We start from the raw sequence: 21,097 nt of genomic DNA, 5'->3' as shown, positions 1-21,097 counted from the left end.
TGGAACCTTCTCAAAAATCAGCCACATACTCAGCAACATAGCAAACAGAAACAAGTGCCAAAAAAATTGGAATAACTCTATGTATCTTATCAGACCATTCTGCTTTAAAGTTATAATTCACAACAATAGCACACATTGCAGAAACCCTACAAACTCATAGAAATTGAATATGTGCAATTTTACCATTCCTAGGTCAAAGAAGAAATTTAAAAAAGAAATTAAAGACTTCCTAGAATTCAATGAGAATGAAGATACCACATACCCTGGGGAAAGGAGTGGGGATTGGGTGGGTGGATGGGGGACCTGGTGGTTGTGGAGGGAGAGGAGGGGAGCTAGAGGGAGCTGGGATTGACATGTGAAGCAACCTTGTTTTTCCTAATTGGAAAAAAAGACTCATGAATATGTGATTCGGACATTAGTCTTAACATTTACACAAGGGCCGGGATGCAGCTGGGGTAGAGCAGTAGCTAGAATGCAGTCCCTGGGTTCCCTACCTGGACCCACAAACAATAAAAGTAAAAAAGAGGGAGAGAGAAGGAGGAGAAAAGGGAAGGATAGAAGAAGAAAAAGGGAGTAGGGAGAGGAAAGAAGAAAAGGCAAATAAAGGAGGAGAGGAAAGGAAAAGGAGAAGGAGAAGGAGAAGAAGAAGAAGAAGAAGAAGAAGAAGAAGAAGAAGAAGAAGAAGAAGAAGAAGAAGAAGAAGAAGAAGAAGAAGAAGAAGAAGAAGAAGAAGAAGAAGAAGAAGAAGAAGAAGAAGAAACTAAAAGATGGATAGTATCCTCAGGTGGGGAAGGTGAAACATTCCTGTGTCTAAAAGGATGTATGGTCCCCTCACCTTCTTCCATCATGCTGGCTACATTTTCACATTTGAGGTGTTCTTAGTGGCCGTTCAGGACTGGAGATAGGTATAGAATTAGCTAAGCAATCACTCATTTGCCATCTCATTACAGACTCTGGAATGTTCTCCCACTTGACATACTCTCTCCTCTCTGCCACCACTCCAGGAGAGCCTTTTCCTTAGAAGCCAGCTCCTTATCCACAGCCTTGATTTTATTTTAAGATTGTTAATTTTTATTCTTAATTGTGTGTGTGTGTGTGTGTGTGAGAGAGAGAGAGAGAGAGAGAGAGAGAGAGAGAGAGAGAGAGAGAGAGAGAGAGAGAGAGAGAGAGAGAGAGAACACATGAAGGCAGTGGGAGAAGATGGTGGAGCTGGAGTTACAAGGAGCTTAAAGGCATACAACATGGGTGCTTGAGAACCAAACTTGTGTCCTCTGTGAGATTAATGGGTGCTTTTAAGCACAGAGCTATCTCTCTAGACCCAATATTCCTCTAAATCCTGCAAAGCCACAGCACTTACACACCAATAGAATACAGTTCAAGCAAATGACTGATGACTGATACAAGTATTTTCCCTCAGATAACATCCAAGATAATCTAGAATAACAAAGAATACAAGTATCACTCCTTAATGACTTTGGAAAAATAAAGCCAGTAATTCCATTATCCCAAATATAAATACCCCTTCAGAAGCAAAGCCTCACTGCTGGAATTTAATCTTCACTCAAAATAAACCGTTTCCTGTGCTTAATGGGATGGAGCGGTTCAAACACTACCAAGTGGCTAAACACTAGGTCAGGAAATTTTATCTGGCTGCCCAGAAAGGGCACAGACCGCTGACCCCAAAATATAATGAAACCTCCCAAAGGCTGTGAACTGTGTCGAGCAGAGCCACCATGGAACCTGCAGTTCAAGCTGCTCCATTGTGTGCATCTCCCCCTGGACCTCTGCCTCTGAGACTGATCAGAACAAAATGATGTCATGGACTTTCAAACCCCAACAGGAGGCCAGCGATGGCTCTGTCCCCGCCTCTGACTTGCCCCCTGTATCCTGCTGCTAGGCATGAGGGCACATTCTTCTTTCTCAGGTACCCCCAGGACAGGACAGGAGCCGGGGTAATAGGAAACATTTTTTTAAAGCAGTAGAAATGAGAAGGCATCTCCACACCTTGGAAGGAGAAAAGAAAAGAGCAAGGAGGCTCATGGAACCTTTTTCAATAGAAATGTGAGTCCGTCCTCTCTTCCTGAACGCCTGAGGCACACGTCACATCCTCTTCAATCCACTGCCGCTCAGGTTTTCCCTCCATCCTTGAAGCATATCATATTCTACTTTTAAAGTTTGGGTTTCTTTTCAGTGAAATGGGTATCTTGAGTCTCTGAGGGGATTTGTGAGCCATCATTAAGATAATGCTGAGAAACATTACAGTGTGATCCTGTCCACTCCGTATATGATGGATATAAAATTATCCAGTAGTGATTTTGAATCACAGAGGCATATCTACACATGGCATGTGGCCAGGAGTGGGTACATACTTAATATGATGCACACCCACAGTGTAGATGACAGAGAAAGGAGCCTAGTATTGCAGCAAGTCTCACAATAGCTCTTTCTCAAAAGGTGTTAGATAATCTTTATCCTGTAATATCTGCCAGGTATCCAAATCAGGAATTCCACTAGATGTTTGCCTATGAGATTCTGCATAAAGGTAAAGTTGAGACCTGATAATAGTTAGGGAATAAGGCCTTAGAAAATAATTAAAACAACACACATGGGAGGGAGGGAGAGAGGGAGGGAGGGAGGGAGGGAGAGGAAAGGGAGGGAGGGAGGGAGGGAGGGAGGGGAGAGGGGAAAGGGAGGGAGGGAGGCTCTTAGATCCCAGTGAGCATCTGCTTCTTGGGGAGAACTAAGATTTCTTATGGAAAGAAATACAAGCAAGTCGGGCACCATCAGGGACATCCGTCAACTCATGCACTTTTGTGATGAGCCTAGCAGTAGGTACACGATAAGAGTCAGCATCGGAATGAATAGTAGACCTTGTCCTCAAAATACCACAGCCAAAGAAGTCAGTGGACTTAACATGTGTCCATCCATGGGATGAACGTGTGACAGGAAACTATCAAAGCCACTGGGAGATTAGAAAGGGGATGATGAATTCCACATAGGCGAGGAACCCAGAAAAAGTACACTAGGAGACATGAAACTTCAACTGGGAATTAAAGAGGGCATATGAATTCACAAAGACAGAATTGCTGTAGGGAATGCTTCAGGAGTGTGTGTGTGTGTGTGTGTGTGTGTGTGTGTGTGTGTGTGTGTGTGTGTGTGTGCGCGTGCGTTCTCTATGACCTGAGGGGGCATGAGTGCTCATCATTCTGTGGCCCATCCTCCTGTGTACTCTTAAGTAGGCAGGTGACCTCATTAGCTGCCCCAAGCTGACATTCTTAGTACAAACATAAAATTCAAGAGTTACACAGCTATTTTCAAAACAAGCATTTTCACTAGATTATTGAATTCTTTAGCAAGTAATGAGATGTTTACAAGATTATTATTCTTACCTCCATGGGGAAAGCTTTGAAATTCACCGTGTGCTCAGAACCACGCTGGTTTTCTCTCCCCCAGTGAAATCTAACTTCATACAGTTCAAACTCATGTCCCTGAGGCAACGGTCCTCCTGACAGAACTGAAAAAAGAAAACGATACTGCTGAATGATGTCACAAGCTTTATACACAAGAGGCGTGTTGAGGATGCTGTTGTTGTTGGCCTAAGAAGCTGCCCTGAGCTCTAAAGACTGAATTTGCAAAGTCAAAATGAAAAACATACTACAACTGAGGTAAACTGAATCTGTCCAGACTTCACTAAAACTCCTATGCTTGCTACTCAGGTGGGACCTTGGTAATAATACGTATATTTTAAATTGTTTTGTGTTTTCAGTCCAGGAATAAATAAGGAAATAAATCCTCATTTCAAAAAAATTATTCCAAATTATGTGCAGGTGCTCATGGGGTAAGAAAGGAGTGTCAGATCCCCTAGAGTCAGAGTTACAGTCAGTTACTAGCCACCTAATGTGGGTGCTGGTAACCAAGTTTGGGTCCTCTGCAAGAGTCGTACTGCCTCTTAATTGATGAGTCATCTCTCTGGTCCCCATACTGTGACTTTTAAACTGGGCACTGATCAAGAGACAAGAATGTGGTCATGGGACAAATTAGTACTCTGTCAAAGAGCTATCAGTGAACTAAGCCCCATCTCTAGGTCACCCACTGGCGTGAGTAGACTTTCAATCAAAGGAAAGGTATAAGTTGATAAAATTTTCCGAGAAGAATTAATATTAATATAACCAACGGGAGCTGGAGAGGTGGCTTAGTAGTTAAAAAGACTTGCTGCTCTTGCAGAGGACCCTAGTTTGGGTTTCCAGCACCCTCATGGGGTGACCCACAACCTTCTGTAACTTCTGCTCCAAGGAATCCAACACACTTTCTGCGCTCTGTCTCTCTCTGTCTCTGTCTCTGTCTCTGTCTCTGTCTCTGTCTCCCTCTCTTTCTCTCTCTCTCTCTCTCTCTCTCTCTCTCTCTGTGTGTGTGTGTGTGTGTGTGTCTTCTCTCTCTGTCTCTCTCTCTCTCTCTGTCTCTCTCTCTCTCGCTTTCTCTCTCTCTCTCTCTGTGTGTGTCTTCTCTCTCTGTCTCTCTCTCTCTCTGTCTCTCTCTCTCTCTCTGTGTGTGTGTGTCTTCTCTCTCTGTCTCTCTCTCTCTCTCTCTGTCTCTCTCTCTCTCGCTTTCTCTCTCTCTCTCTCATAAAATAAAAATAAATACAATCTGCCAGGCAGTGGTAGCGCACATCTTTAATCCCAACACGTGGGAAGCAGAGGCTGGCAGATTTCTGTGAGTTTGAGGCCAGCCTGGTTGATAGAACTAGTTCCTTGACAGCCAGGGTTACACAGAGAAACCCTGTCTCAAAAAAATAAAATCAAATAAAATTAGAAAATAAATACAACCTATTATTAAATCTCAGTTTTAAAAGCAAAGACCATTCAGCACATCACATGCACTGCCCTGCCTACTCCTGGGCTGAAACTGTGCTGCAAATATTAGCATCAGTCCTATCAGGCCCCATTAGTTCTCACTCTGAGTATGATTCATGACACAAACAAGGACGCACCAAAGTATGGTGGAAAACTCATCTTCATGATAAACTGCACTTAAGCAACTTTGTTAAGTATTGTAACAGCCCCTAGAAACAGCCTATGTAAAAACTTGAAATAAAGTGTATTATAAAGCAATGGGTAATTTCAATGAAAATAAAGATTAATTTGATACCCTAGCATCAAATTAGTTTCTCCTCTAGCAACTCCTTATTCAAAAACAACACCAGCTATGAATTTTCAGGGTCTTTTACACAACAGCTGACAACCTTCATGGCCAACACCCTAGAAGAAGGGTCAATGAGCAGAGTGCTATTCACTTGGGAGCCTAAAATCTGTCTGGGATCAACTGCATCATCGCCCTCAAATGCAACAGATACGGAAGTGGACTGGGGCCACAGTGTCTGTCTGTTTGGTTAATTCTTACCTAAGAACCTGCTCTAACTGGGCTTATGTCGGTCTGCCTGCAATACGGCCAGAACGTAAATTAGAAAGAGATCATGAAGAAACAACATGCTAGGAAATAGAGGCAAGATAAAGCTATCTCACACATCATATGTTAGGGTCCTCAAGCTGGCCCACAAAAGACCACCAGACGCATATGCAAGCAGCAAGAGGGCTTATTTACAACATCAGTATATGTAGGGTCTTTCACCTGTACAAAACGGTGACAACCCTGAGAGGAGCATGTAGACTCCTTTTAAGCACAGCCAAAGGGAGTTTCAGGATCAGTTAGGTCATTCTGGCTTAGCAAGTGGCAGTTACATTATAATCTCTGATTGGCTGGGGCTGGCAGGGGTTGGCTAGAGCTACAGCTCTTTCGTGTTTGGGCCTTTATGGTCAAGTTCCAAGGGTATGGGGTAGAAGATTTGTCCCTATTTGGTCATCGCCTTGAGATACTGCAGGGGACTGACTAAGACCTTGTTCTGGTTTTCAACTTGGCCCTGAATGTAACTTTTTGAAAACTGGCCCTTTGTTGGGAAAGGCAACTGTTTGTCCTTCTCAGAGAACTGAACCTAAATTCGTTGTAAAAGCGGGAGAGTCTAAGCCCTTTATCATCCAGTCCTTGAGAGTGACTTACAAGTTTGGTTCTCATCTTCCTATCAACTCAGGAGGAAAAGGTATCCTGGAAAGATTGTAATTCTGAAAGTGGAAGTGAAAAATAATCCAATGTTTGGGGGGGGACAGAACATATGGCCAGCAGAATAAGACTATGGCACAGGAATTCATAGTCCTTACATCACAACACATTCCTAGGGTTAGTGCTCTCATGCCTACGGACAGAGGAGAAAGGTGGGCTTGAGAGACCAATGCAGTCTGCCACAGTCACCCTGTTATAAAGTCCAGGACAAAACCCAGGGTCGGAGCCTAACACACCATGGGGGTGACTTAGGGACAAACACCTAAATTTTACTGCCTTATGAGAATGAACTAATACATACATACATACATACATACATACATACATACATACATACTCACTCTAAGCCTAGATTTCTAAACTCTAGGCTCTTCTTTGAGAACTAAATTCTATCAGACTTTTCAAAAGACAATGAAAACAAATGTAAATGCATGAATTGAAAGGTTTACAGGCAGTCATAGTTCTGTAGACTTGCTCTGTCTTTCTCCTCTATAAGGGTAAGTTAAAGATTGTGTTCCAGGCTTTCATTTCAAGAAGGGGTCTTAGATTCTGGATAGTCACTCCCACTTGGTCTCTTCCACTGACTGTCCAAACTCCATCTTGAGAAAAACAAGGACAGACATCAGGAGTCTACCTTCTATATACCCTGTCACCCAAACCAGAGAGAAAATGGAGGGTCTCACACAGCACCTCAGTCAACATCATTGGAGAAAACACATCCCCACCACTGCCACCATGCACAGAGCATGGGCCTGACTCCAGTCTTCAGGGAAAGTTCTGGAACTCTCCATCCTTAAAGGAAAGCAATAAAAGTATCTTGGAAGAGGCTGAGATCTATGTTTCTATGGGAAAGAAATAGGAGTATCATAAAACTAGGCATAAAAGGGCTGGGCAGTAGTTGTCATGCTTTTAATCCCAGCACTTGAGAGGCAGAGACAGGCAGATGTCTGTGAGTTCAGAACCAGCCTGGTCTACAGTGTGAGTGCCAGAACAGGTTCCAAGGCTACACAGAGAAACCATGTCTCAAAAAAAACAGAAACTAGGCCTAAAAACAAATAAGAAAAGCAATTAAACTATTTGTCTGAACCCCTTCCTAGCATACACGTGGGCACTCATTTAGAAAAGCTACTACAGAAAACAGTATTTCTCATGGAAAAGAGTAATACAACTGGCTTTGATGTGGACTTCAATGCAACAAACAAATCTACCTTTCAAAACTGTAAGACCAAAGTGACCAATATTGAGGGTCTTATGAATTATTATCATGTTGTTTGGGAGGATACAAAATTAACTTGCAAAAAAAATAGCTTTTCTTTATATGAACAATAAATATACAGAGAAAGAGATCATGGACACACTCCTTTTCACAACAGCCTCCAAGAAAATAAAATATCTAGGAATAAACCTAAATAAAGAAGTCAACAGCCTCTGCAATGAAAACTCTAAATCTCTGAAGAAAGGGATAGAGAAAGATACCACACCATGGAGAGACATCCAAGCTCATGAGTTGGTAGAATCAATACTGTAAAGATGACCATTCTAACAAAAACCATCTACATATTCAATGCAATCTCAGTCAAAATCCATGTCTCATTCTTCACATAAATAGAAAAAACTATCCTAAAATTTTTATGAATTTACAAAAGACCTGAGGTACAAAACAATTCCAAGCAAAATGAACAATGTTGAAGGGGCTACCAGATCTCCAGATATATGTAATAAAAATAACATGGTACTGGCACAAAACAGACAGGTAGACCAACAGAACAAAGTTGAAGACACAAACATGAATACATTAATCATAGCCAACAGCTCCAAGTCTTCCAATGTGAATATATAACCTGGCGTAACTGCATTAACCAGGAAAGAAAAAGGGCACCATTGTTGGGGGAGGGAGCAGACAGAGGAATAGCAGGGTCCAAGTGATTTAAAGTAAAAACATGGAAATGGAAGGGGATTTTAAATAGGGAGAAGAATGAAAATAAATAAAGGATAGAAGTGGGTAAAACAACAGTAACAATGTCTGGAAAGGTCAAAAGAAATCATAATGTTGACTATTTACCCAAAATTATATATAATACATACAAACTTGTGTATACATATACAGATTAAATAAAATGGTCCCATCTGAGTTGACCATGATCCCCACAAAAGCCACACACTATCTAACAAAAGCCTCAACATCAAACATGAGATGCCCCTTTTGAGTCAAGGTTGTCCAGGAGACCCCCCCCAAAACTTACATTATTGTTGTTGCCCTTGGTTGGCTCCCAGAGGTAGAAGGTAAGTCACAATTGCTAAAGACACCATGTCCTTCGGATACAGGACCCAGAGGACCTAAGATGAATCTGACCTGAAAACCCCTCCCTGAGGACTAGTAGTCATGATACCAAAGGCGCCATGCAACTATGATGCCTATAAATTGCAACAATGGCAAGCATGAAACAAAAACCGTAAGGACTTAATCCTGGGCAGTAACCAATCGCTCTCTAACTAGTGTTAAGACCCACTCAACAAGTGTGTAATCATTCCTGTAACTGGAAATCTAGTCAGATCTTGGAGGAATACCAACGACTACCACCCTACTGAACCAGAATAACTCCTAACTACATGATAAGTATTTATTCTTGTACTATAGACAAGTGTAGTTCTCAGCCCTCATCAGAGAAACTGATCTTTACAACAAACAGAATTGCTGGCTTCCTAGATTTCACATCCACTGAGATGGAAATTGAACTCATCTACTCATGGAGATCAAACACTGCCGAGGAATACTTGATCACTGTGTGGCGGTTTTATTAGCTGCAGTTAATTGTATTCCATGAAATTATAATGAAGCAGCAGGATCCTCGGGAACCACACATGCTGTGAGGCTATGGGGGCACACAGGAGGGAGGCACCCTTCCTAGATCAGTCTTCATGAAGAGGAGGCAAAGAGGTCCTTGTCCAGGTGCCAGGGTCTGGGTACTTTTTCACTTTTGCTGCTGGTTAACAACCCAAAAGTAATCCATATGAATGCCATGTGGCCACACAATGCCATTTAAAAGAAAAAAAGACAAAACATTGAATTTAGTTTGAGGTGCCAAGTAAATGTGTTTCCTAGCCATCCCTCAAAATTGACTATTTACATCAGAATACATTGTCACTCTGACCCCTTCCAGTGAAATCCTCTACAATTCAAATCTAAGGATACTACACTCCCTTGCTGTAGATGTTGTTTATATGGAAAGCCATCAACCCAGCAGGGTGCGTTCCCACATCACTGCACACTACGATCTGGACAGTGATGCTTGGACACTGCTTGGCAGACTCCTTGTAGAGAGGACATCAATTTTAATGAAATTGCAATGAAACAACAGAGATGCCTCTGATGACACACTGCATTTCCTTAGAGTGACAAAGGAAATGGAGAAGGAAATGACAAAGTGGGAGAAGAATCTGCAACTAGTTGGTCCCCATTTCTTCTCTGTCCTTAATGGACCCCACTATGATGCTTAAGAGACACAGGAAGAGCTCCCAAAGGAGTGCTCTATAAAATCTGAGACTTGTGACAACTTGATGAACAAACATTTACCTAACCCTGTCTAAGCCTCATAATCCTTTGATGAAAACAAATTTACCATGTAATTCAAAAGCAGTAGCTGGAGAATTTCTTCACATTTCATTTAAACTGAACATCCATCTTGAGTGGGATGACCACAGGGTAGATAAAGCAAAAGGATCCAACCTCAACAGCAGCCAGGCACCCCAATGCAGACAGACCTCCCAGTGTAGACAGACCTTCCCAGTGCAGACAGACGCCCCCCCAGTGCAGACAGACCTCCCCCAGTGCAGACAGACCCCCCCAGTGCAGACAGGCCTCCCCAGTGCAGACAGACCCCCCCAGTGCAGACAGACCCCCCCCAGTGCAGACAGGCCTCCCCAGTGCAGACAGGCCTCCCCAGTGCAGACAGATCTCCCCAGTGCAGACAGGCCTCCCAGTGCAGACAGGCCTCCCCAGTACAGACAGGCCCCCCTTCCCCAGTGCAGACAGACCTCCCCAGTGCAGACAGGCCTCCCCAGTGCAGACAGACCTCCCAGTGCAGACAGGCCTCCCAGTGCAGACAGGCCTCCCCAGTGCAGCCATCCCCTCCCCAGTGCAGACAGGCCTCCCCAGTGCAGACAGACCCCCGGGTGCAGACAGACCCCCAGTGCAGACAGACCCCCCAGTGCAGACAGGCCTCCCCAGTGCAGACAGACCCCCCCAGTGCAGACAGATCCCCCAGTGCAGACAGGCCTCCCCAGTGCAGACAGGCCTCCCCAGTGCAGACAGAACCCCCCAGTGCAGACAGGCCTCCCCAGTGCAGCCACCTCCTCCCCAGTGCAGACAGACCCCCCAAGTGCAGACAGACCCCCCAGTGCAGCCACCCCCTCCCCAGTGCAGACAGACCCCCCAGTGCAGACAGGCCTCCCCAGTGCAGACAGACCCCCCAGTGCAGCCACCCCCTCCCCAGTGCAGACAGGCCTCCCCAGTGCAGACAGGCATCTCCAGTGCAGACAGACCCCCCAGTGCAGACAAGCCTCCCCAGTGCAGACAGACCCCCCCAGTGCAGCCACCCCCTCCCCAGTGCAGACAGACCCCCCAGTGCAGACAGGCCTCCCCAGTGCAGACAGACCCCCCAGTGCAGCCACCCCCTCCCCAGTGCAGACAGGCCTCCCCAGTGCAGACAGGCATCTCCAGTGCAGACAGGCATCTCCAGTGCAGACAGACCCCCCCAGTGCAGACAGGCCTCCCCAGTGCAGACAGGCATCTCCAGTGCAGACAGACCCCCCCAGTGCAGACAGGCATCTCCAGTGCAGGTAGACCCCCCCAGTGCAGACAGGCATCTCCAGTGCAGCCAGACCCCCCCCCCAATGCAGACAGATCTCCCTAGTGAAGCCTGGCATCCCCAGCACCTAAACACTGTTCCCAACAAGAAGTATCAAGAGACAGTGAAAAGAATGTTTGGACAGTCGGAGGACACCCAGCTAGGATCAAGCAAAAACCAGGGAGCATGCACAAAATCACTGAAGACTTTCTAGACTATCAGCCAAGCTGAGTCTTGAAGAATATGCTAATGTTCTTCTATATTCTAATAGAAAACAACAGCCAATACAGGAAGAAGAACCTGGAAAAGGTTTAAGATACCAAGTAGTACACGTGTGTTCTGAAAAGAAGACCATAAGTCACCAGTGAACAGAGTCTCTATACAGAGGAGACAGGGTTAAGAATGATGGCATAGCCTAAAATAAAACTGAGAATTATAAAAGACCCAGAAGCAAATGTTTCTAGTTAAAGTTGCTATTAGAAGTTACAGTGGGTAGCACAAATGATCTGGAGTGGTTAGCAATGTCTCATATGCTGGTGAACAATTAAAAAATGTCTTTACTGTGCCGGGGGTGGGGGTTGGGGGGTGGCGCACGCCTTTAATCCCAGCACTCGGGAGGCAGAGGCAGGCAGATCTCTGTGAGTTTGAGGCCAGTCTGGACCGACAGCCTCCAAAACAATACAGAGAAATCCTGTCTTGTAAAAACCAAAAAAATAAATAAATAAATAAATAAAATAAATAAAAAATAAAAAATGTCTTTACTGCCACAAAGGGCTCACACCTGAAATCCCAGAACTTAGAGGCTATAGCAGGAGGATGGAGAACTGGAGTCCAGCCTGGGCTAATAGCCAGACCATGTTTCATAAAACCCAAGTGTTTACCCTTTGTAGTCAGATGGAGTAATGTGCTGTCACACACCTGAGTACCACACTGTTCCCACCAGAAACCTACCCTTATCTATAGTCACCTTCTGTGGTTTCCATTACCTTCATTCAACCACAAACTGAAAGTACTGAATCAGAAATTTCACATAGTCTTCATCCACATAATTTTTATTCTAGTATGTATTTGTAACTTTTTATAATTACTACATAGTGCTGCTAATTTTGTACTATACCTATTTTATAAGGTAAATTTTATCGTAATTATATAAAACAAGAAAAACAGTATGGAGAGAGTTTAGCACAATCTCTGGGATCTGAGAACATATCCACTGCCAATAGATGTCAATATATTTTAATATTTGTGCTATTTTCATATCATCATAAATACATTCAGTTTTCTCTAGTCTGTATGTCTCATAAGTAAAGGTTCCTGCCATTCATCAGTCCTGATAGGAAATCAAATGATGTATGTGACACCTTCAGATAACTTCTTCAGCTCAAGGGATGATGGGGCAAGTGGCCTGGTCAAGTCATCATCGGTAGGCCATGAAAATGAACCATACTCCTGGCCCAGTGGAACTCTGCCACTTTTGAGCAGGCCTAGCAAAGACAGATGGTGAGGGGACTCAAACCATAGTTCTGTCTCGAGGTCTCCCCTCCTGCCCATCTCTGTCCCTTCCCTCCTTCCCGCTACTCCACACACTCACTAATCACCAGACCTCTGCAGATTGCACCTCAATGAAGCCCTGTTTCAGCACTACTTTCCCACTGGGTATAGAAATGGCCTCAGTCTTGGGTCTAAGAAACTAAGGTTTCTCACACTGAATTTAAGCAGATCCTAATCTCTCCTACATCCCAACTCAGCCTATGCTGCCATGTTAATTTTCCTAGACCAATCTCTACTTACGACTCCTATGGGGAGAGAAGTCCTGTTCTTTAGACCCTGTTCATGGTCCCTCTGTTCACACCCTCACCCTTGTATTTCCCGTTAAGCCCCTCAGCACAAAGACATCTCCCAGGTGTGCTAAAAGACTTGCCTCTCCGCATACCATCATCTCTACGTTGTCCCCATGTCCTTGTGCTTTCTGCAGCTCTCTGCTCCATGGCTCAGCAGTTCAGACGCATATTCACCCTTCAAGATGACTTCGGATCCTACTTCCTCCCCAAAGCCTTCTCCAACAATGTCCCCTGAACAACCTCCCTTCCGCAGCTCTGTCTCTAACTTACATTTACCACACCCACAGCATGCAACTCTTTGCACAAGATAAAAATATAATGCTGCGTATTACATTCTGCCAGCCAGAGGAGGCCAAAGAACAAGTATGTTTGCTGCAACTCCAGCTTCTCTGGACATGTCGAACATCTGGTAGACCAGGCATGCTCTGACCAAGCCCTCCACTCCCAACACCACAGGTAAATCACACAGCCAGGAGCTATTTCCAGTCTTTTGTTCTCCTAGCTGAGAGTGTCTGCTTAGCCCTTACAGACAGGAGGGTTTATACCGCTGTGGTAAACATTAAGTGTTGAGAGATAAAGGACAGGACTTATCTGGAGTGTCATGTTGGAGAATGTGTTACATTTGTTTATGTTGCAGAACATTGTTTAATGATGCAAAGAAGTGTTGCTTTCTTTTATGCTGCATTGTAACTCTGCGAAGGTGTGTTACTTTGCCTGTCTAAAACACCTGATTGGTCTTGTAAAAAATCTGAACAATAGCTAGGCACAAGAAAGGATAGGCGGGGCTGGCAGGCACAGAGAATAAATAGGAAGAAAAATCTGAGAAGAGGAGATGGAAGAGTGAGAAAAGAAGGAAAGAGGACATCAGGGGCCCAGCTACACAGCAACCCACAGAGTAATAAGTAAAGAAAGGTGTATAGAACAGAGAAAGATAAAAGCCCAGCAGCAAAAGATAGATGGGTTAATTTAAATTAAGAAACGCTGGCTAGAAAGAAGCCAGGCTAAGGCCAAGAATTCATAAGTAGGAAACAGCAACAGGGTCAGAAAGGAAAAATGCCACCTGCCTGATGGAATGACAGTTGTTTTCCAAAGGATGCCTGTGAAAGCCTGATACGCATGCTCTATGCATGTCCAGAACTCTAAATTAGACATCATGGGGAACTTTCTGACTTGTGGAATTGTTCAGGTGCAGAATGTGTCTCTCAGAGAGGACTGGCTTTCCTTCCCTCAGCTGTCCAAGCAGAGGCTGTCCCAACCTGCTGAGGCTCGGGTACGCAGTGTAGAGCCAGTCTGTTGACAGAAACAACACAAAACAAAGCAGCACACAGTCTCTACACCTTAGTGCCTGTGTGGGAGGAGCCTTGAGGAGGAAGCTAGACTGCCCAGGATGCTAAGGCTGATATGAAGAACTGGCAGGGAGAAAGGGGTCAAAACTAAAACAACCTTCAGGTGACTGTGTCGGAGACCAGCTAGACAGTTTCCACACTGCTCATTTCAAAGCCAGCACTGCAGGAATCTGATAGGTTTTTACAGCTCCCACTGGAGAGAGCATGGGGCAGATGATCAGTGACCCCAGCCTGAGAAAGTCTCAGAAGAGCATAGGGTGTCAAGAGGCTGTGATCAAAAATGCTCCAGTGTTTCCAGATGTGACCATATGCAGGGACTGTGTCACTAGGATGACACTAACATCTTTGGCTTGTGAAGCATAAACATTGCAATTATACTACAAAAATTGTGTCATCATTTGGGGTAATTATTTGTGAGTTTTTGTTTGGTTTGGTTTGGTTTGGTTTTTTTCACAATAAACACAAGGAGAAAAAAGGAAAGAAAAATAACTGTCTACCACCACAGATATCCTCAGGGAAACTAAGATCTCAAAAGCAATTCATAAAAAGTCAGCTTTAATTCCTAAAAAAAAAAGAAAGTTGCGGTTATGGTATGAATATTTTTTTATTCTAAAAAGATAATCTGTGGGCCTGCAAAATGACTCTTCAGGTGAAAGCACTTCTATGGGAAGTCTGATAACCTGAATTTGATCCCAAGAACCCATGTAAAGCATGTAAAGGTTGAAGGAGATATAGAATCATAAAATCGCCCTCTGACCTCCTCATGCACAAATCCTCAACACACACACATACACACACACACACACACACACACGCACACACACACACTAATAAAAAATAATAATCAAAACAATGCTTTTTTAAAGCATGTGAATGGGATACAACCACCTCAGGACATAGCTTCCTGAAGCCAGCTCCCAAGTGCAGTCATGCTAGAGACGCTTAGGGGAAGGGGAATAGCTTCCTGACCTGGAGAATGGCAAGAGTGCTCCCTTTGCCCTCTGCAACTTGAGGACACAGCTATGAGGTGCTGTCTATGCAGCAAAGCAGGTACTCCTCCAATGCTGCATCTGCTCATACTCTGAGCTGAGAAGTTCCAGATTCCTGAACTGGAAAACAAAAACTCCTTGTACCAGTTTGAAAGAAACTGGTCCCCAAGCTGGGCGTTGGTGGCGCACGCCTTTAATCCCAGCACTTGGAAGGCAGAAGCAGGTGGATCTCTGTGAGTTCGAGGCCAGCCTGGTCTACAAAGTGAGTTCCAGGACAGCCTCCAAAGCCACAGAGAAACCCTGTCTCGAAAAACCAAAACCAAAACAAAACAAAACAAAAAAAAAAAAACAAAAAGAAACTGGTCCCCAGAGGGCATGGTATTAGTGGAAGCTGTGGTCTTGTTCCAGGAAGTATGTCACTGTAAGGGTGGGCTTTGAGGTCTCCTATGCTCAAGCTACACCAAGTGAGATAGACCACTTCCTGTTGCCTTTGGATCAAGATGTAGAACACTCAGTTACCTCTCTCTACCATGTCTGTCTACATGCTGCCATGTCCCACTTTGATGATAATGGACTGAATCTCTGAACCGTAAGCTACCCTCTGGAACCAGGCTGGCGGGAAGACTTCACTCAACACCACCCAATTAAATGTTTTCCTTTTATAAGAGTGCAGTGTCTCTTCCCAGCAATAGAAACTAACTGAAGCACTCTTATTATTTAATAATCAAATAGTCTAATGTATTTTGTCATAGAAGTCAAAAGGAAAAGACACCAGGACAGACTCAGAACTGAGGGGCGTTGTGTGTGCCTGGTTGTGGGTGGAAGAACAGAGTGGGAAACTGCAAACAGGAAATGAAGGTCTCTAAAAAGAGCCGTTCACTCTACACCCCATTCTCCATAGCCAAACAGCTGCTGCCTTTATAGTCCCTGGCAGATGAACAGAGAATAGGAACACAGCATGTGGTGATACTCTCTTGGCTGTTACCAACAGCCAGAATGCAAACGTCCACATGTAGGCTAGCTCTCCCTTCCCAGGGTTCCCCAAAAAAGCAGAAACAACAAGCAGGTAGATTCCAAGGACACTGAGCCAACCTCCAGAATCTCCCCTCCAGCACAGCCAGGTCTCTGCTGGCTCCAATCACTGACCATGTGACCAGAGCACAGCCTTTGCGTCTGTTAACCGAACATCTAGAGCGCATTTTAGAGTCATTCTTAAGTAGCAGCGGAGAGCCAGATCCCTAGGAGTTGGACAAGAACCTCCAAGATGAAAGGCTGGAACTGACCTGATGAGAAAGAACCCAGAACAAGCAAACTCCAGGCAGAAGACAACAGAAAAGAACAAAGCAAGGGCTCGTTTCCATGAAACACTGACAGTGGAATTCAAAAGGGAATTAATGCAAACTGTCAGCACCAGGTTTTAGAAACTAAAAGTGTGGGAGCAAAAATGAAAAGTGTGTATGTGTTAACTTTTCCGTGTCAGTCCAGACAGAGAGGAACAGCTCCAAGGGGCAGGAAAAGGGACACAAGGGAAGGAGGGACGACTCAGTGCCTTTGAATGTCCTGAGACAGGACCTATCATCTGTCACAGTTAAAAGTGAATTCCTGCTAGGCAACTTTAAAATAAATAAACAAAAATACAGTAACTCCAGGGGAAAACATTGTTCCATCAAGGAAATATAGTCTCCCCGAGCAGAAATGGCAGGTGCAAGGTCATAGCAATAATGTTTTGATTATTAATTTTACTAATAGCATAATTTAGGCATGTGGGGCAAGACCAGGACAGAAGAGGCTCATAAGACCCCCCCTCCTCTTCCATAGCAGGGAGCCTGGGGAGTTCCTAAATATCAGAATAGCATACACATGTCATTAGGAAATAAAAGAGAAGCCATTTAAAAAGGCTCATCCCTGAAAACAAACAACTAAGTATATACAGACAGAGCAGGTTGCACTTATAGATTTAGGAATATATATGTGTATATTTAGGAATATATATGAAAAACAAGTTGTAAGAGGAGTGAGATGGGCTGTAGCTAGAGGTAGAGAAAATGTAGAAATAGCCAACTATTCAATTATGTCTGTAGCCCATTTTGATGAAGAAAGTATTTCCTTATATAAATAATGGTATTCAGAGCTTACAGAAGCTGAAATAGCTTAGAAAAAGTGATAAACTAATCAAGACATCGTTTTTCAGTTACTTGTCTTTTTTGGGAAGCGTTCACTAGGTAGACCAGACTAGCCTGAACTCGCAGAGATCGACCTTCCTCGGCTTCTGGAGTGCTGGAATTAAAGGTGTGTTGCCACCTTGAACAGCACCAATTAACTTCCAAGTTTGCTGAAATATTGAAAGGAGAGATTACTGCAGTGGCAGAAAGAGGACAGGTCATGTGAGGGATGAAGTCCTAAAGGAGTAGAGGACAAAGCGGGATCGGGACAGAAATACAGGCAGTTCTGCCTCCCACTCAGGAGTGGCGGTCAGAGGAGGAGAGGGATAGAGGAGTAGGCCAAGTATACGGTAACGTGTGAACTCAGGAAGAAGCACACTAACTCCATACAAAATGCAGACTGTCCTTCAGGAGCCGTCGCCACCTTGATTAAACTCACAACAGCTCCGAAGAACACATGTTCTGTCTCACTGATTTCGAATAAAGCACTGAAACGTGATGATCAATACCTTCCTTGCCTAATGTCAGACCTAAAGGTTTTCTGGTTTAAAATAACTGCTCTATCCATCTGAAGTTAATACCAGCACAGCCTATTGCAACACACATCAACATTCAACATACTCTAATGGTCCATTCTTTCCAGGAGGAAAACAGTCATTATCCCCCTGAAAAACACAATGTTAATGCATGTATTTTAATCTACTTTCATCTCTCCTACAATTAAGCTGAAAACCAATTTCCCTGGAAATTTAATTTTTCCACAAACCATTTGAGATTCATTTCAACTAGGTTCACGAAGAATGGTGTGTGAGTTAAAACTAAATAAAACCAAGAGCTAAGTTTCCATTTAAATATCTGGCTAGGCTTCCATTTAAATATCTAACTAGGTTTCCATTTAAATATCTGTCTGAGTTTAACTGTTATTAAAATTATTCTTGACATTCATAGAGAACAGAAATTTAATTTGAAAAGTTTATCTTAAGCACGAACACATTAATAAATTCTGATCTTTGGTTCCACAAATCAGCAAAACGAAGAATTGTAATTAAATGATTTCAGCTAATCAATAACTTGGAACGAGATGCACAGCAGAAAAACTCAAATAAACATGCCTGTGTATGTGCTGCCTTCCTCACAGTTCGGTAAATGTTTGTTCAAGCAACAGAGGCGGCTCCAGGCACAGCTTTGGGAGAACAGCCAGCTGAGATAGCCGTTCACCCGCTTAGCCCTTCACAGCTACTTCAGAAAATAATCCCCAGAAAATGCATCTTGTAAAGAACTATAAAGATAGAAATTGCCTCGGTGCTCCCTTTAAGACCCTGCAAGTTAAATCAGAGATTGTCCACTTGCTCACAAAAGCACACAAACACACTTTGCAGAATACCTGATTTTGACTTCAGGATAACTTGAATGGTGTGTCCATCGTTGGTGACTTCACAGTCCCGGCAGACCACGTAATTTGGAGACAGACGGACATCCAGCAGCGTGGGGTCGTACCTGGCTTCTCTGGAGTTTAGGTTGATAGGAGACTGGTATTCCCCGTTAGCATCGGGAAACACCAAGCCCCACTCAACACCTGACAAGGAAATGACAAAAATTGAGAATAAGTTTTTTTAAGTTAGTAACATTAAAATATAACATAAAAACTCATAAACCTTGACATTATACCTATAACTACCATCTGCATATAAATGAAATATGAGAAACGTGTATGGGTTTTTACATTCATTATGTGAGTGATCTGTTGTTAAATGTAATACCCCACACAAAATCCTTCACTATGTGTTTATATCTGTGCACACAGATGCCTTGATTTAGGGATTTGGGAAACGTAAGTCATCTTTAAGTGATTAGAAAAAAACACCACAAGAATTTCCTCTGCTCATCAGTTCAATTACAGGCAATACTTAGAAAATATCTGTAATGCTCAACATGCTCAAAGACAGCCGAAACTCCGTGGTGCTGAGGAGCAACACTTGTTTAAAAAGCAAATACAGTATCCCATGCACATATTTATGGACTCCTTTGCGCTTTTTCCCCTCTGTATACAGTAAACATGGGCACTAATGACTATTAAGAATCCTGGGCTTCCGGGACAGATTTAGGAAACTCCTTTTAAAGTCTCCAAGAGCACTGACCCAGCTTGCAATTCGGGACGCATTTGGCGCTTTTGGTTGTACTTCTCCCAAGACAAGGAAGCAACTAGCTTTCAGATACGCTCCGGGCTGGGCTGCCCGGGCGCAGCAGGTGCGAACCGCAGTCGGGCAGCCTCGGTGGGGAAGGCGCGGGACCGCGTGGGGCGGAGAAGCGGCGACAGCAGCCCAGCGAGCCTACCTTCCTCGTAGCCCCACTCCACGCCCTCCTCCTCCTCCTCCTCCTCGTCTTCCTCCTTCTCGGGGAAGGCGACTGCATCCTCGATGAAGCTAAGGTCAGCCATGGGCAGCTATGCGGCACTGGCGCGGCAGGCACGGGGCTGGGGGCCGCGCGAGTGTGGCAGTCCCCGCGAGCGCGAGCGGCGGCCGGTCGGACGCAGGCTCCAGCGTTTTAAGGCCGGTGGGGGCGTGTCGGCCCGAAGACCCGCCCCCTACTTACAACCTTCCCCCTCACCCCCCCAACAGAGCAGCCTGCTAAAACCGAGCTGGGGCTGCTGCACCCCAGGAAGCCTGCTGCGCCCCCCCCTCCTAGACCTTCCAAAGCTGCGGGCCCCCAGAACCTGTCTGGACTTGGACGCCCCATTTGCTCCAGGCAACGTCCTGAAATGAGCGGATGGGTGGCCATGGTTTGAGAGGGGATTGGAGACCGTGAACTCAATAAGACTGTGGTCAAAGGGTTTATTCCCTATCATTTACCCATTAGTTTTGTTGGGGCCTGGTTTCGTGAGACAGGTTCTCAAAGAGATCAGGCTGGCTTCATACTCCTCCCTGTGGAGAAAGGAATGACCTTGAACTTCGCCAACACTGGGGTTGCAAGAATGCACCACCACAGCCTGGGGCGCTGTCCTGTGAGCTAGTTTTACTTTTTTTTTTTTTTTTTTTTTTTTTTTTTGAGACAGGGTTTCTCTATGGCTTTGGAGACTGTCCTGGAACTCACTTTGTAGACCAGGCTGGCCTCGAACTCACAGAGATCCGCCTGCCTCTGCCTCCCAAGTGCTGGGATTAAAGGCGTGCGCCACCAACGCCCGGCAAAATGTTTAGCCCAGGCTGGCCTCGAACTCGTGATCCTCCTGCCTCTGCCTCCTTCAGCAAATCCTACCGGCGTGCGCCACCACAACCCGCTAGTTTTACTTTTTAATTTGTCCTTAGAGCACAGCGAAAATGAGTATAGAACTTTTTCCCCAAGAAACTCCTACAAACATTTCAGGAAAAGAAAAGGACAAATTTAGCATCAGGAAGTAGGCATAGTTTGGAAGGTCTTTTACTACACGTATTTCAAAGACAAGGACACAGGGTGTTTGATTCCTCTTTCTAAGTCCAGGGTGCTGCTTCAGACTCACCTTACTGCATGCACTGCTCCCAAGCGCCTCGTGAAATCGTGCAAATAATGAAATGCACACATTACGAAACAAACAGGAACTTTCCCTGATCCAAAGAGGTCAAGTCGTTACCTCTGAAACATGTTTCCCAACCCCAGGCTAATGCTTCATCCCTGTGTTCCAGCCCTGTTCAGTAACCCTTAAGCTACTGTACTCCACATTTTAAGAGATATATTTGTATGATTAGCTCAGCTGCAGGCCTGGAGTACAATTTACCTCTTATATACCCTATGCACACTCCAAAATGTCTGTGAGCAGATTAATGGACT

General features: G+C 44.5%; 1 protein-coding gene across 2 annotated transcripts in view; it reads right to left on the bottom strand.

Moving 5' to 3' along the window:
• Nucleotides 1-19,829, bottom strand: part of Ca8 (carbonic anhydrase 8) — a 102,519-nt gene extending 82,690 nt beyond the window's left edge. Inside the window, exons 1-3 of one of the 2 annotated variants that reach the window (XM_021225226.2) lie at nt 19,631-19,829; nt 18,681-18,872; nt 3,390-3,514 (exon numbers count right to left, since the gene is read on the bottom strand). In XM_021225226.2, the coding sequence (XP_021080885.1) occupies nt 3,390-3,514; nt 18,681-18,872; nt 19,631-19,733 (420 nt within the window). In that variant the 5' untranslated portion in view covers nt 19,734-19,829. The remainder of the gene's footprint in view (nt 1-3,389; nt 3,515-18,680; nt 18,873-19,630) is intronic. The other variant, XM_005066731.4, reaches the window with a different exon arrangement.
• Nucleotides 19,830-21,097: the final 1,268 nt, after the last annotated feature.

Source organism: Mesocricetus auratus, unplaced genomic scaffold (genome assembly GCF_017639785.1).
Source record: "Mesocricetus auratus isolate SY011 unplaced genomic scaffold, BCM_Maur_2.0 Super-Scaffold_6730, whole genome shotgun sequence".
Taxonomy (NCBI): Eukaryota; Metazoa; Chordata; class Mammalia; order Rodentia; family Cricetidae; genus Mesocricetus; species Mesocricetus auratus.
The sequence above is the reverse complement of the archived record's forward strand: the minus strand, read 5'-3'. Positions and strand labels throughout refer to the sequence as shown.